This window comes from Pseudonaja textilis, chromosome 1, assembly GCF_049901715.1.
Source record: "Pseudonaja textilis isolate UNSWEBS1 chromosome 1, rPseTex1.2, whole genome shotgun sequence".
Taxonomy (NCBI): Eukaryota; Metazoa; Chordata; class Lepidosauria; order Squamata; family Elapidae; genus Pseudonaja; species Pseudonaja textilis.
Genome location: NC_141990.1, coordinates 153,272,734 through 153,288,298, shown reverse-complemented (window position 1 = coordinate 153,288,298; position 15,565 = coordinate 153,272,734). Strand labels below are relative to the sequence as shown.

The following is a 15,565-nucleotide window of genomic DNA, read 5'->3' as shown; positions in this document are numbered from 1 at the left end:
AACAGCATACCTAACAGCAACAACAAAATGTATGTGTCACAATGCCTTTATTTCTTTTGTGTTCTTGTCCTTCAAGATTTTAATACCCTTTTGAAAGAAACTATCAGCAATATCAGAATGCCTCGGATGGTTTTTGTTTGGAAAAAAGAGCAAATTGAAAGATCAAAAGAAAATAATTCAGATGATGGGAATTGGACATGAGTATGTCTCCCCTTATACATCTTTTTTATATTAACTTCACATTGCCAAATCAAAGAAAAATTTCAGTATTAGCAAAGATTTAACTATGTCTTGTTTGTTGGAGGCAATCCAAGAATGTTTAGATGAAACCACTAAAAAACTGAGAAGACTCCCTCATTTTTACACGTCCATTTCAAAAAGTGCTCTTTTGGTTTTTTTTATTTAATGTTAAAATATATACATGATTTTAGTTAGATAAATTTACTGACAGTACTGACAGAGCCTTGCTGCTTGTCTATGTTATTTGTTTGATTAGGACAAAGAAAGTTAAAGAAGAGATATTAAACTGTATGGAACCAAAGAAATAGCTGGTGCTGAAATATTTTTCTTTTTGTCAGATTATTTTTCAAGGTCCAAAAATGTCAGAGTATATTTCAGCTTGTAGCAATAGTGCAATGAATGAAGCTGATGGGTGTAGAATAACTGAAATTATTGATTAAATTAAATGTAATTAAATAGGATTTAAATTAGATTTATAAATTAAATAATACTTTAAAGGTTTTGTTAAGCAGGGCTATAGTTTAAAGAAATAATCATGAATGTTGAGTAGATACTAAGAAAGAGTGAATAGACAATTTGAAATAATGAGATCGTTTTGGGCCAGGAAATGTCTAGAGCAGGGCTGTCAAACTCCCGGCTCATGGGCCGGATACGTCACATGCTGGCCACACCCATACCCGGTTTAGTGAAGGGGAAAAAAGTTCCAATACGTCACATGATGCTGCTAAGACAACGTGAGTTTGACATTTTTGATCTAGATATAAAGGCAAGGGATAAGGAAGATAGAGGATGAAACCAAAAGTATGTAGAACTCATCCCTGCAGTCTCCAGTTTTGGTTCTGAACTGTCCTATTGGTTAACTAAAATAACACACTGGGCAGGGGGAGGACCCATTAGGTTGAATTTGAATGTAGTACCTATACTTCTTTGTAAGGCAGTCAAGTACTTAAAAGTAACATTATTTGCTAAGAAACATATGGCCTTGCAGCCTGAATGAATCACCATTTTGAGAACTATCCCTGCTTATTGAAGATTTTAAAAGAATTTCTGTATATGACAGGTTTGGGGAACCAATTGTGACACTCTTCTTTTTATGAGAACCATTAGTTTTTCTCTGATCAGGGCTTTTTGGATAAGCTTCCCAAAACTACCATGGAGTACTTGAGCAAAAATAGAATTATCATATTGTGGCCTAGGGTGGTTTTTCTTGAGACCTCTCTTGAGATCTATTATGGCCTTGATAATCTTTTCATCTGCTTATTCATACTTTTGTTCACCAAGCTGTATCATAATAGGACAATGATACTATGGGCCTAACAGACTACTATGCTCCCTCTTGCCCTTCTGCCAGGTTTAATTAACTGAATTAATCTAGTTTTAGTATTCTTATACACACACAACTTCCTATTGGTCAGTGAAGTGTGTCTTGGGAATAAAGCCATCTCATTTTTTAGTGGATATCTGAAAAGAATCTGGTTAATTGATTTACATGATATGCATCATCATCATTTTAACCACCGTCTATCCACTTCAGGATGAAGGCTTCTTAGGAGCAACCAATATGGTCCTAAGCTTGCTTTTACTAATTGAACCCACATTACTTGCTGATTTTGTCGATCTCGTTGTAAGTCTCTTTCGTGGACACTTTTTTCGTAGTAGTTAGTTCAATTTCCTTTATTGTGTTACCTTCCATTGAGATCCATTGGCCAACTATGTAGTGGTCAACTATGTCTAGTTCTTTTCCAGATATATGTTTTTTCTTTCTTCGGTGAATTTTCTTTCTTTCTTTTCTTTTCTTTTTCTTTCTTTGGTGAAACATAACCTGGCTCTTTTTCCAATTTATTATGTATATTCCAAAAATAAAAATGCATTGTTCTTTTCAATATTGAAGAAAATGCACTAAAGCTATATTAAAAAAGTAATATGCACTTTTATTAGAAATGATTACAGATGGTTCCTAACTAGTCAGTAAATTGTAATTTAAGTCAGTGTCTCAACCTTGGCACCTTTAAAATATGTGGACTTGTGGAGTTGAGTTCCATATATCCTGAAGTTGCCATGGTTGAGAAGCACAGATCTAAACCATTAAATTAAATCTCCCTTATTAGTAATTTAAATTAACATGATTGAAATCAAATCCATCATACTGGTAGCATACAGAATTAATTTTAAAAATGACTAAAACCAAATGTACAAGGCACATATTATATTATACTCCCCAAAATTGGTGCCAGATTAGATGAAATGCAGCCAAGAAATTGACCTATTTCATGAAATCCACTTTCTGCGTTCTTCATTGTTTACCATCTTGTGTGTTGAATTAGAATCCCCTTACCCCCACCGTGGCTATTACATGACGATGTTTACTGGCTGGGAAGAGTAGGTAGGTTATTGCAAAGTTTGCAGATTTAAAAAAGAAATATCTGTATTTATATGGAATAAGTTGTGATCTGGCTTGGTCCTTTAAAAACATAGAGAAAAATAAGTTGTGTTATTTTGTGGCTAAGTTCCAGCTTTTGAATAAGTTAAACTTGTCATTCAAGTAAAGTGTGTTTGGCAGAAAAATGGAGAGGAAGTTAAAACTGGATCAAATGAAATAAAAACAACTATTCTGATATTTTTATTACCTGAATTTTATGAAGGAAGCAGATGAGAGGAACAAAGATTGTTGTGTAATGTACCATATATACTTGTATGTTAGAACCTTCATGGATAAGCCAGTTCTTAAATTTTTAACCAACATGCCATGACAAAATGTGCCATCTGCTGATAAGCCAATCCTTGAAATTTTTGTATGTTTTAATTTTCACACTTAGCTTATCCACAGGTAGCACATTTTTCACTGTATTTTGGTTTATCTACAAATATGTACTTTCTGATGGCACTTTTAAAAAGTATTACTGAAAATACTTAAGAAGAAGCTTGCTTGCAGGTAAGCCAAACCCAATTTTTAAATGCATTTTGGCACCCAAATTTCTCAGCTTAACTGCAAATATATATAGCAATCTTATTACCGATAATTTGAGAATGCACTTACTCCAGTTTGCGAGGTTTATTATATCCTAATGTATCATTCAAAAAGAAATGAAAAACTATTGAAGGATCTGCTACTTTTTCCTTCAATATATTTATGAAAAAAATAGCTTCTCCGGACTCAGTATAACTTATATTAAATATTTAAAAACAATCTTTAGACAGAAAGATTGTACAAAAATGGATTTTAATATTGGGAGGGGTCAGCTATAATTATTAATTTGTACTACCCAGTACAGTATAATGCAGTTCTCAGTTTTTCCCTTTTTATGGCAACAACTACTCTATCAAAGAAACCTTGATAAAAGGCCCAAGCAACAAGATCAGAGTCTGGTGCAATTTGGCTTAATACCAACTACATTGTTCTTTATTTTGCGTGATGAAATCTTCTTGGAAACCTCAGAGCTTATTTTGTAAACTTTTATTTGATTTTTTTAAAAAAAGTATTATCTCAATAGCGATTTTTGTCTTTTTTCTCACTGTTTTATTAAACATACTTGCTTTTGTTTTTTAAGTTACTGGCAGGCAAATAAGAAAGATCTAAAAAATGCCCCTAAAACTGTTCCCAAATAATAATATTAGCTATTAAAATATGCACAAAGCATTATGAATAAAGATAATGTAGTTTTCACCTTCCTCCTTCAAAAATTTAAGCAGGAAGAACATTAGTGAGATTTTGGCTCTGAAAATAGCTTTAAACAAATAGGAATATAAATATACTTTTGTATTGCAGGAGTGTATTTATACTTTGGTATTGCCACTTGAAAGAATCCCATTCTTAAAAGAGGAGTGCTATGTCTGTATTGTTAGTAAAGTATGCAGACTTAAATTGCAGCTACCGAAATCTCATGGTACTTAAGTAAACGTATGCGTTTGGGATTAAATTAAGTAGATTCGTAGAAGTTTTGCTCATTTTTGTGAACGTTGTACAGTTGCATATGTTGAGGTAACCTGAAGGGACTTGTGTCTGCTCAAGTGCACAAGTAATTGCAGTAATTACACTTACTGTCTTCTTCACCTGAAGGAATGGGTTAAGTGTATTTATACTTTTGTCTGCCTGCGTTCGCTTACATTTTCAGTTCTGCACTAGGCAAACTGGTTGTTAAATGATGTGAAGCCCACCTCTGTAGGAAATAAATTTAAAATTAAGGGTGAGTTTAAGCAGACTGTGTGGTCTTCATGCAGCTCTATTTGAACAGTGAAGAGCAATAAAATTAGTGTTATATGTCTGACTTGAAAAAAACAAGAGAATGATCTTGTTATCAAGCTTGGCAACAGTTGAACTTGAAAAGGAAGGAATTTACACAAAAGGAAGAATCCCCCTTCTTCCAGCTTTCCCTCCCAATCATGGCCCATAATTTCCTTGCACAGGGTAGAGGAGGAGATTTTTTTCCTGGTTGCCCTATCGTTGTACATTTCTTGAAATGGAGACCCCATCCTATCTATCAAGGCTCTCCATATAAACGATAGTTTTCAGAAGTTAGGATCCTTAGCTGATGGGAGTCCTTTCTGCAAACATCATCTTCAGTGAAGAAACTGTTGACTCGAGAGCTACACATTCTTTATACAGTTGAAATCAGAATGTCAGAACGAAATTCTAGTCATCAGAACAATTTCAGATTTTGTATGTGGGTGCAGAATCTATTTAAAGTTAAACTGGAATTGAGTCTCTTGCACAGGCTTTACTTGTTATGTGCAGGATCGACTTAGCAAGACAAAGTCCTGAATGATATTCAAAAGGTAATGAGTGAAGTGCTGTATCATTTTCCTTGTTGCAATACCAGCAATGAGCTTTGCCCCACTGAGAGGTGCTGCAAATAGAATTTGTCAATGGAAAGAATTTCTCTGAATAACATTCTTCTGTAACTTATTCCAATTATATTAAATATTAAATCTTTTTTTAATAGAAAACCCCCAAAGGAAGAACAACTCAGCGACGAAGCTGCCAAGGTGATTTCTAGCCTTCCTGACTTATCTTTCATGCATGCCAAGGTGTTGATGTTCCCATCTACGTTGACACCTTCAACAGTTTGCCAAGGCAAGGTAGACTAAAAGTGAAGTGGATTGGACAATTTCTATTAATTTTTCCCCTAGCTCTTTTCTGTGACCTACGAATTATCTTGCTTTAATTAAAATCCAAGTTCAGGTGATTTGTTGGTAAGCAGCACTAGAAAGATATACATAATAATGTATATTTATTTACATACTGGAGCCCTGGATTTATATTAAAAAAAAATATGTAAATAATTGGGGAGGATTGCACCTTTTTTGAAAACATCCTTTTTTCTGTGTGCTGGGGTGTAAACATTTGTCTTTGTGGAATACACTGGTTGTGTCCTTCTTATAAAACTTTATAAACATTTTTTTTAAATGAAAACACCCAGTTTTTGCTCTTCATAAAATTTTCCACGTTTGTTTATTGTTTTTTTTTGTTTGTTTGTTTTGGTCAGAATGAATCACCTAACGTTTAATGAATTTTTTTCCCCCCAAAATGGGTCAGGCTTTTTGTTTTGGGGGGTTGTTTTTTGTGTTTGTTTTAGCAAGGCCCTTTTCATCTAATGAGGCCTTTTCTTAGGGACTTGGTGGTTGATTTTGAATTTTCTGCCTTCTAGTAATATGGCTTAACATTATCTTTTATGAGTTTACTTCAGATTCATTTTAGAAAAGTAATAGATCACTGCCTAGCCATTTGATTGTTGTGATCTTTGTAGTAATCAATATGGTTTGGGATGGAAGGACCAAAACTATCTGAATGTCTTACAATGAAATATACTTGTTACATTTTTTTTGTTGTTGTACCACTATTCTTATGTTTGATTTTGCACAATGTAAATTTGACATAATCATAGGTTGCTATGGTTTAGGCTGTATGTACAGAAAAAAAAACTATGGGTTGTAAATGTTTGGGGAAATTCCTATGGAAAAACAGAGAATGCTATGTAGAACAACCTCTAACAAGGTTCATGTGCATGCCTGAGGTCTTTTTGAAATTTCAGTGTACAAATTTCTCTTAGCCTAATCAAAATAAACAAATAAAGTTATATAGTCTGTTAATGCGTGTACTGATGTTCTCTTTATGTTTTCAATATTGTTGAAGGCAGAACTGAAGAATCCTTTTTTCCATACATGAAAAGAAAATGTGTACCTAAATGGCTTCTTACCCCAAAGAAGTAACAAAACATACACTATTATTAATTTAAAAGTCATATACTTTTATTTCCTATTGGTTTGTGGAAAGCTGTTTCCTTCTTCTTGGGATACCTGCCTGTAAAGAACTGGATCTTTTGGGACCTTAGCTACAGTTTCACCTGAGGGCCAAATCTTTCCCATTTTAGTTAGGAAGCTTAAGGATTATCCAGATGTTTAATTTTTCTCTGACACAGATATACTGAAGAACTATAGGTAAGTGTATAAAGAGACAGAAAATAGGAAATGCGACCGAAGTATTACATAGCAAAGAGCCAATTTGGTGTATCTCACAAGAAATGGTGGTGTATAGCAAAAAAAAAGTATAAAAGAGTAAAACATGGCAAATACTCATATTTTTAAAAAGGGGGTAGTGACCTTGGGCTAATCGATCTCTCAGCCCTAAGGAAGAAGGAAATGGCAAACAATTTCTTTAGAACATTGCCAGGAAAACTGCATGTTCTAGCCCAGGCAGTCACCAGGAATCAACACTGACTCAACATCACACAAACAAAAATATTACATAGCAATATTCAGTTGAAAACTCTTGACAACATTGTATGGCAATGCGTGATAGGATAGGGTAGGAAAGGAAAAGAATTTCAAGTAAACATTAGAAGGGATTTTACTGAAGGTTATGATCCATTTGACAATGAATGAATTACTTTGGAAAGGGGCCAACTCAATTTTGTTGATCTAGAATAGTACTGTGTAATGCTGTGATAATAGGCCTTCTCAGTCAGTTTGAAGGTTCAGCTAAGTGAGAAAAGCTAAATGATTTTAGAAATCCCATTCACCTTTGTACTTGTAAAGTATGGAAATGATGTTCTCTAAGGACCAGACCTCCCTTATTCATAAATGTTGATTTGTCAGACATATTAAAGTTCAAGTAGATAGCTGATACAATATACTATTCCATTCCTTACTATCCACAAAGGTGGACTCATTATCATCTGATGCTGCGATCAGAGAAGAGAAATGGAAAGCACCTTAGGCTGCAGATTTTAGCTCAGTGAAAACCAAGAGATCATCAACAAGCAGGGACAGCAATTTTAAGAATGTTGTATAATGTTTAACTTTGGATAAAGTTTTTCATGGCTCCAGCATCTAAAAATTCTCACATCTCAGTGGATTAATTTTTTTAAAAATCACCTTAGGTTTACATGATTTAATTTGATTAATTTCAGGATAGTAGATGAGATAAAATAGTGAGCATGCAAAACAGAGACAGCAACAACTTAAAATCAGTGAGCTAGTCAGCAATCATGAAGAGTTATGGGATGCAGAGTAACTTGGAAGCTGATTGGGTTGGATTAAGCATACCATGAAGTGTGGAAACAGTAGAAAACTTTGCCAATTTTCAAAAGTGCTGAAATATGATCTGATAGATACATGAGGTAAAGGTTCCCCTTCACATGTATGCTAGTTGTTTCCAGCTCTAGGGGGCAGTGCTCATCTCCATTTCTAAGCCAAAGAGTCATGGCTGTCTGAAGATGTCTCCATGGTCATGTGGCCAGCATGACTAAATGCCAAAGGCGCAGGGAGCTCTGTTACCTTCCCATCAAAGTGGTCCCTATTTTTCTACTTGCATTTTTACGTGCTTTCGAACTGCTAGGTTGTCAGAAGCTGGGACAAGTAATGGGTGCTCACTCCTTTACGTGGCTCTAGGGATTCGAACCGCTGAACTGCCAGTTTTCTGATTGACAAGTTCAGCATCTTAGCCATTGAGTCACCGCATCCCTTGATACATAGAACTGATCAAATATACCTGCCATATTCATTAGAGTGAAAATAAAGTACCAGCATAGGAAACATCAAAGAATTTGATTCATAAAGGATATAACACACACGCATGCGCACTCAGTGAATGGGATATTTTTCAGTATGTGCCCAGAAGCAAAATCGATGGCAAAAGGTTAAAACAGGCAAATATGAAGGCTGCTTACTGGCTGATTTGCAGTGAAATGGTTCTATATGGGTGCTAAATAATTGGAACTTGACTCATATCCTATATCCCAAACATATCTGAAAATAGCTTTGGTTTATAAATCCTAATAAAATTAAAAATTCAAGGGAGAATCTCTATGATTGAAGATTTTTTAAAAAAATCTAGCCTAAACCTTATTGATACAATTGATTGGATTGCATTGTCCCATGTGAAAGTTAAGGCAACAAACTGGGTAACAGATATGTCAAGACAGCTGTGTGTTGATGCCAATTTTGAAAAGGCACTGAAACAGTCCAGAAATTCTATATATAAATTTAAGTCAAAATCATTGTTTACTGATTAGGATCTTGCAAAAACAATTGGCTGTGAAGAGTAAGCCATTTAGCCTCAAAGTAAGAATGAATGAAACTTGCAGAAATATCCACCTTGGACTATAGGAGAGGATTTGGTTGCAGGTTTTTTCTGCAAGTGCTTCTGCACCTGAGTAAGCTTTTTTGAAGTGAGCATTTGCTTATTATTTGCCATGAAAACATTTCAGGAAATTGTAGTAAAGCTCTGCAAACCTAAGTAACATTTTGCATGACATTGTTAACTGATAATATTGGAAGATCATTTCAGCAGAGGTGAAATGCTTACATTATTTCCCTTCCTTTCCACTTGGAACAGCCTTCTGCATGGTAACCGCAGCTGCTTCTGTTGCCATGGCCTAAAATACCAATTTTTTTTGAGCGGGGACAGCACTATAGCTGCAGGGAAGAGCTAGATGGCTATTGTTTCAGAATGGAAGTTGAGAGTTAACTCAAGATTCAAAGCTAGTTGGATAAGCAATTGAAGGATGGGGTTAGTAGGCTGGAGTGGAAATGCAAGCGCGGTTGTTGTCTTTAGACAATTGCCCTTGGGGGCAGCTGCCCAATTTCTCTCAATGTGCAGGGCTTGGTAGCTGAGGCTTCTTGGATAACTTATTGTAGTGTGGCTTGCCATTCTTGGCTAAAATGGTCCATAAAGGACTCCTCTCCATTAAATTATTAATTTGTACGGCTCCCCTCTTATTAACCTTCCCCCTACAACTCTTTTCTTGTCTAAATTGCCTTTTTTTAAGAAAAAAAATATATGCTTGGGATTCCTTTTTGGCTTCCTTGTATAGAGGGGCTCTGCATCACACCTGTCCTGCAGTTGTTATAACCTTGACTTGTACATAGTATATGTTGCACCAAGCCTTCTGTTGTTAAGATGTTACTGACCCTGAGCCTATTGCAAAATTTTCAGAGCTGCCCACTTCTAGGAATGCCGTTTGCTAAGCAAGAGTCCCTCTTCTGTAATCCCTACCACAGACAAAAATGTGGTGGAAAATTCTTTTTTTTTCCCCCCCTTTCTGATATGGACAAAACCAAGGACTCAGGCAAAAGTTACTCTTCATATCACTAGCATTTCATAATCATTCAAGCTACACGTGATAGTTCTGCATCTGTTTTCAGAAGGAGATCACGTTAACTGGATGGAAAGGGAAATGAGAAGCAGCAGGAAGGACAAAACACCACCAGGAAAGAGAAAATCCATTATATGCCTCTAATGACCTTCCAGAGCAGGCAAAATCTAACTGTAACTCTGCCATGCCAGCCATATGTGAGTGTTTCTCCTCGTCCACGTTAAATCAGTTTTCTGGTTCACTCTCAGTTTTATTTGTTTTCTAGAAAGCACATGGGCAGGGCTACTAGGTCAGGGCTGCAAAAGTCCAAATGGCCAGTAGATGGTAGCAAGGGATTACCGAACTCTTAACTCTTCCTAGCCTAGCCACATTTGGGTAGTTGCAATGCAGATCTGATCAATGCGAGAGCATGCATTGTTCTGCACTATGTCTAGACTACTCTACAGACTTAGTCTGGATTATGCTGTTGTGCATATGTAAATGGAAAAATATTCATTTGTGTATTACAAACAGGCATATGGCTGGGCGCCCAGTAATCACTACAATGATATTTGAATTTGAATATTACTGCAATGTGTGTACATTTCCAGCTATGGCAGGGTAGAGGACACGTTTGTGCCAAACATCATGGAACAATTACATTATCAAGCAAGTTAATTCTTAAATTCCTAACTCTAAACAGAACCTAACTTGTTTTAACATTTTTTAAAAAATATCTTTTTTCCCTTTTGTAAAAAAGAGGGATAGGAAAAAAGTCTGCTGATATGGCTAGTAACTTTTGGGGAGCAGGGCCATTGAGAGCACTACTGAGAGCTATTTCTACCCTCACAAGGTAATTTTGTGGCACAAACTTCTTTGTATCAGGTGATATTGATCCGAACTGCCCTTGAATAACTTTGAGGTGCCAATGGAAAGCTGATTAGAGTGTATAAATGAATAGACTTTCCCCAAGGGCAGCAATAATTACATTTAAAACACATGTCGGATTATTTGCTGAGTAATCTGGGAATTTTTTTTTTCTTTTCGAGGCTTTGTGTATTCTGAACCGGTCCACCCTCAAAAGCTTCTGTACGACTGACCCTCTTGGTACAGAATAACTTCATCTCAGAAACCTTATATCTTTAATTCAATATGTTGATCAAAGAATTCAAAGAGCAAAATACGATACAAAATATGATACAAAATACTTGGAAAGCAGAATATTGTCATTTTCATCAATATACAAAAATAAAGAGGATGCTACTGCATCTCTTAATTTAGGTATAATAAAATTTCACCGTTGTTTGACATATACACTGGGGGATAACTTAGTCAAGCAGTGGAATCTATTATATATTTATCCTTTTATAGCCTTAAACACTGTAAGATGATTTTCACAATAAAGGAATGAATGGAAGAAGCAATACATTTGCTATTTATTCTTTTTTTTTTTAAGCAAATGAACAGTTGCAAAATATATTCATAAATGGTTACTGCTTATCCAACCTAGCATGGTTTTAACTAGTAACTGGTCTCCACTGGGGATTTACATTATTTTTGCCTTTGCTAATATAAATAGACATATGGCTCTGTTCAACTATATTAGACTCTTGTTTCTTTTTATTTATTCTCCACTCTGCCTCACTTATTTTTCACAGATTTGCCTATTCCTTCTATCCTCTTTCAATTGTTTTGTGCTTCTATAACTAATGTTTGGTTCCCTAGAAGCTAAATAATTAAAACAATATTAAGTTCTTGGCACTTAAGAACATTACTATAGTTAGATACCATTGCCTGAGTGAATTGCTCTGTTTGTTTCTCCATTTATTCCTATAGCTGAACCATGACACTTCTTTCTCTCTCATCCTTCTTTAAATGCTGTGCAAAACCACACTTGGAACAAATGGAGATGGATGGGAAACCATCCACCTGATATGGAAATGGGTCGAGCTTTAGCCCCCAAAATACTAATTCACTCAGTTCATTGCCAATCCAATCCGGACAGCTCTTCAAAGCCCACAAGAAAATAAGGCAGATATTTCTCTCCAATATAATCAGGGCTGTCTTCAGAGGGCTGCCTCTGAGAAACATGGCCTCGGGAAGTTAAAAAGCCATCCTGCTGTTTGGTTAATCCCATGGATCTTCGTGGGTGGGATTATGTCTTTATTTCCCTAATTTCCGAGGATAGTTTGCCAATGTAGCTCTGTAAGCAAATTGAAGAAGAACCTTCACTGTTTCTTTGCCAGGACATCCTTTGAAGAACTGGCCCGTGCAAAAAATCAGCCATAGGAAGGAAGTGATTTCCATCCCAACCCCATTGCAATCATAGCATCTCTCAAGGATCCCAAATTGGGGTAGGCTGAGATTGACAGGTTTTCTGATTTTCAAGTTAATTAAGGCTCCTGGTTTTCAAGTTAATTTATCAGTTCTGGGAGGGGGGGAGGGGCTTGGTGTGATTAAACAAGAAATCTGCATGCTTAGAAAACAATTGCCCTAAGCCTTCACTTATTAAAATAAATGTAAATGACCTACTTACAAGGGGCACACTTAAGTATATTGGTTATTCTTGAACTGGAACCCTGATTTTAATTCCTTAGCTTAACATGTGGAATGGCAGCTACGCAACAGTCTTTCCCCAAACAACCACTCTGCTGATGTGTCTCTGCTCATGTCTTTTGAACTGTCATCATACAGGATGGCCTGACTCAGAGATGCGTGATTTGGCTGGCTGGTGTAGACGCCTTGATATTCATTTCCTGTTCCCTTTTCCCTTTCCTTGGAGTGGGAGGAGGAGAGGCTCTCTTTAGTGCAAAACCCCATGGCCACTAGGGGGCAGCAAAGAGGGGTTTCTATTCATGGCCCTCTGCAGTGCAGATCTGGGAAGCCTTCCTCATGACAGGCGAGGTGATTGACAGGAGTGTCCATCTGCTCACCTAAGGAGATTGAGCCTCCAAGCTATGCCGTATATGGTCAGCATACCTTGAAACAGGTGCCATCATAAAGTGGCTTGGGCTGCTGCTGTGCAGGATGGGATTGTGTTACAGTGCTGGCAAGGCTGTCTTCAGTCCAAACGACTGATTATCACAGGAAATCAATTATCTCTTTGCTTAAATTGAAGCAGTTTAGAAAATAGGAAGAGGGAGGAAAGGAGGGAGGGAGGGAGGGAGGAGTAATCCAACTGCAAATGTGGTGCTGCCTGCTGCTGTCGCGAAGATAGCAAGTTTAAAGCGGCCCTGCTGAGTGAAGTCTGGAGCCGTGTCCAAGCCAACCAGCCGTCCTGTCATCGAGCACTTCAGCAGCCCACTTTCCCTCCTCTAGTTTTTCTGCCTTTCTTCTCCTCTCTCTCTTTATGCATCTGGAGCTCTGTGCCCCTCCCTACCCCTGCCCTCCTTTTTGGCTGAAAGAAAGGAAAGGCTGGGGTTTGTTTTCAGTGGGGGGGCGGGTAGTTGTGCCTTGTGGAACAGTTTTTTTCTTTGAGTGAGAGTTCATTTCTGCCCTCCCATCATCGGATGGCTTGCCAGAGCCCTGGATACGTTCGCGAGGAAGTGAGACCCGCTCCTCCTGTTGGCATCAGGGCAGCTCCTGAAGTAGAAGCTGTTAAGAATTTGGTAAGCTAATGCCAACACTTGGAATGAAGCAAAGGGCTAGTATTGGGATAGGAAGAGGGAAACCTTAATTATTACTTTGACTCTGCTAGATTTGAAAGCTGTCAGCTTTGCGAGGTGGACTAGTCTGGAAACATTAGCTAGATGAGCGAATTCTACTTTATTGTAAGGTTATATTTTACTTGTTTATTTTATTTGCTTGCCACCCATCACACCACGAGGTGACTCTGGGTGGCTTACAATATTAAAAGCAGTAAAACCATAATAAATAAATATGAATATATATATATATATATATATATATATATATATATATATATATATATGTATATGTATATATATATATATATATATATATATTTTCTGAGGTTCTCGCATGGTATTTGTATGTGGCTCTTTGGTTGTTCGGGTTTTCTCCGCGTAAGATTCAAGTATCTAGGCAACGTTTCGATGAAGTCTCATTCATCATCTTCAGGCTTCTGTCTTCAGCTCTGTGCTTGAATCTTACGCGGAGAAAACCCGAACAACCAAAGATACATATATATATATATATATATATATATATATATATATATATATATATATGTATATGTATATGTATGTATGTATATGTATATATATATATCTATCTATGGATCTTTGGTTGTTCGGGTTTTCTCCCGCGTAAGATTCGAAGTATCTAGGCAACGTTTCGATGAAGTCTCATTCATCATCTTCAGGCTTCTGTCTTCGGCTCTGTGCTTCTCACTCTGACACACACACACACACACACACATATATACATATATACATATATACGTATACATACATACACACATATATATATATAAACAAAAATGCAAATTATGATTAAAAGATTAACAGTTTGAAAGTATATTCCCCACCCCTATCCCTTTTATAAGCAAAGAAATTAGGAAGCCCTTTGCCCTGCTCACCTTCCTGCTGCAGACTAAGTTGCATTTTATCTGCCCATCCTCTTAGCTGCGTCTCTTCGACCTGTCTCCCTGTCATTCCAACATACCATTGCATCAGCATGTATGATATTCTTGGAAAAGCCAGTTTGTGTGTTATACCATATGGTATACGCTGCTTGTAGGGTATTTGGCAGTAGCTCCTATCCTGAGAAACATCCTACGGTACACTAAGCCCCAGTGTTGCCATCCCATAGGTATTTTTTTAAGATGTCATTTTAATTTTCCTAGTAATTTTAATAGTACAAATGAGCCCACCAGGTCTGATAGAGAGCGCCATGCTCCAGGTCTCTTCCGTTAAATACTGCCAATTACTGATGATAGCAGCCCCTGCCCTGTGAAACCCACTTCCCCTTAGATTGGCAGGTCCCCAACTTTCTAGCTTACTGAAAAGACCTAAAGACTTCGCTATTCTCATCTCAGCACTCAGGGGTTGTAAGGCTGGAGCTCAATAAAGTTGTGGATGTGTGTGTGGGGGATGTTGCTTTTGGGGGGCACCAATGTGGAATATTTGTGTTGGATTTTATGGGGGTTTTTTTTTCCTGTTTTGGTTATTATTTGTGAGCCATCTGGGTTTACGATGCATAAAATGGGCAACTATATAATTTTTAAAAATAAAAATATTTAAAAACTCCTCTCAATTTTGTTACAAAATGTTTTGGGGGCTCGCTAATGAGACATAGTAAGCAGGTACTTTAAAAAATAAAAATAGGGTTGTACGATCCTTCAGTTTCAGTGAAAACATGCATTGAGTCGAAGGAGTTGCGCTTTGAAGCCATTTTTGCCTTCAAATCCTAAATCTCACTCAGAAAATACAATGCCTTGAATTCAGCTGAAATTATGGAATATGCGTCTCTCTTCTCCCATTCAAGGCTACCCAAAGAGAGCAAGTCTACATTCGGAAAAACAAAGTTACATTTCCGTTGAGTTCAAAAAGAGGGAGTTTTGTTTGTGACCAAACATCAGTAATTTGATGTAGATTGGGATTAAAATCACATGTTATTTCAGTTTAAATTTACAGCAATATACAGTCACAGAGTTTCAGGTGAAACATAAACTTGGGCAATATGGAAAAACTAAGCAGGAGCAAGCTGTTTCGTTTATTTAATTTACTGATCACATTTTAAAACCACCCATCTCTCTCACAGAGGGACTCTGGTGTACAATAAGATATTCA

At 36.8% G+C, this 15,565-nt stretch overlaps 1 protein-coding gene across 4 annotated transcripts in view; it reads left to right on the top strand.

The window, feature by feature from the left end:
* AFTPH (aftiphilin) overlaps nt 1-6,327 on the top strand; it is a 41,611-nt gene extending 35,284 nt beyond the window's left edge. For all 4 annotated transcript variants that reach the window (XM_026712902.2, XM_087919317.1, XM_026712903.2 and 1 more), the window contains one exon: nt 5,181-6,327. In XM_026712902.2, the coding sequence (XP_026568687.1) occupies nt 5,181-5,325 (145 nt within the window). In that variant the 3' untranslated portion in view covers nt 5,326-6,327. The remainder of the gene's footprint in view (nt 1-5,180) is intronic.
* The last annotated feature ends 9,238 nt before the right edge of the window (nt 6,328-15,565 follow it).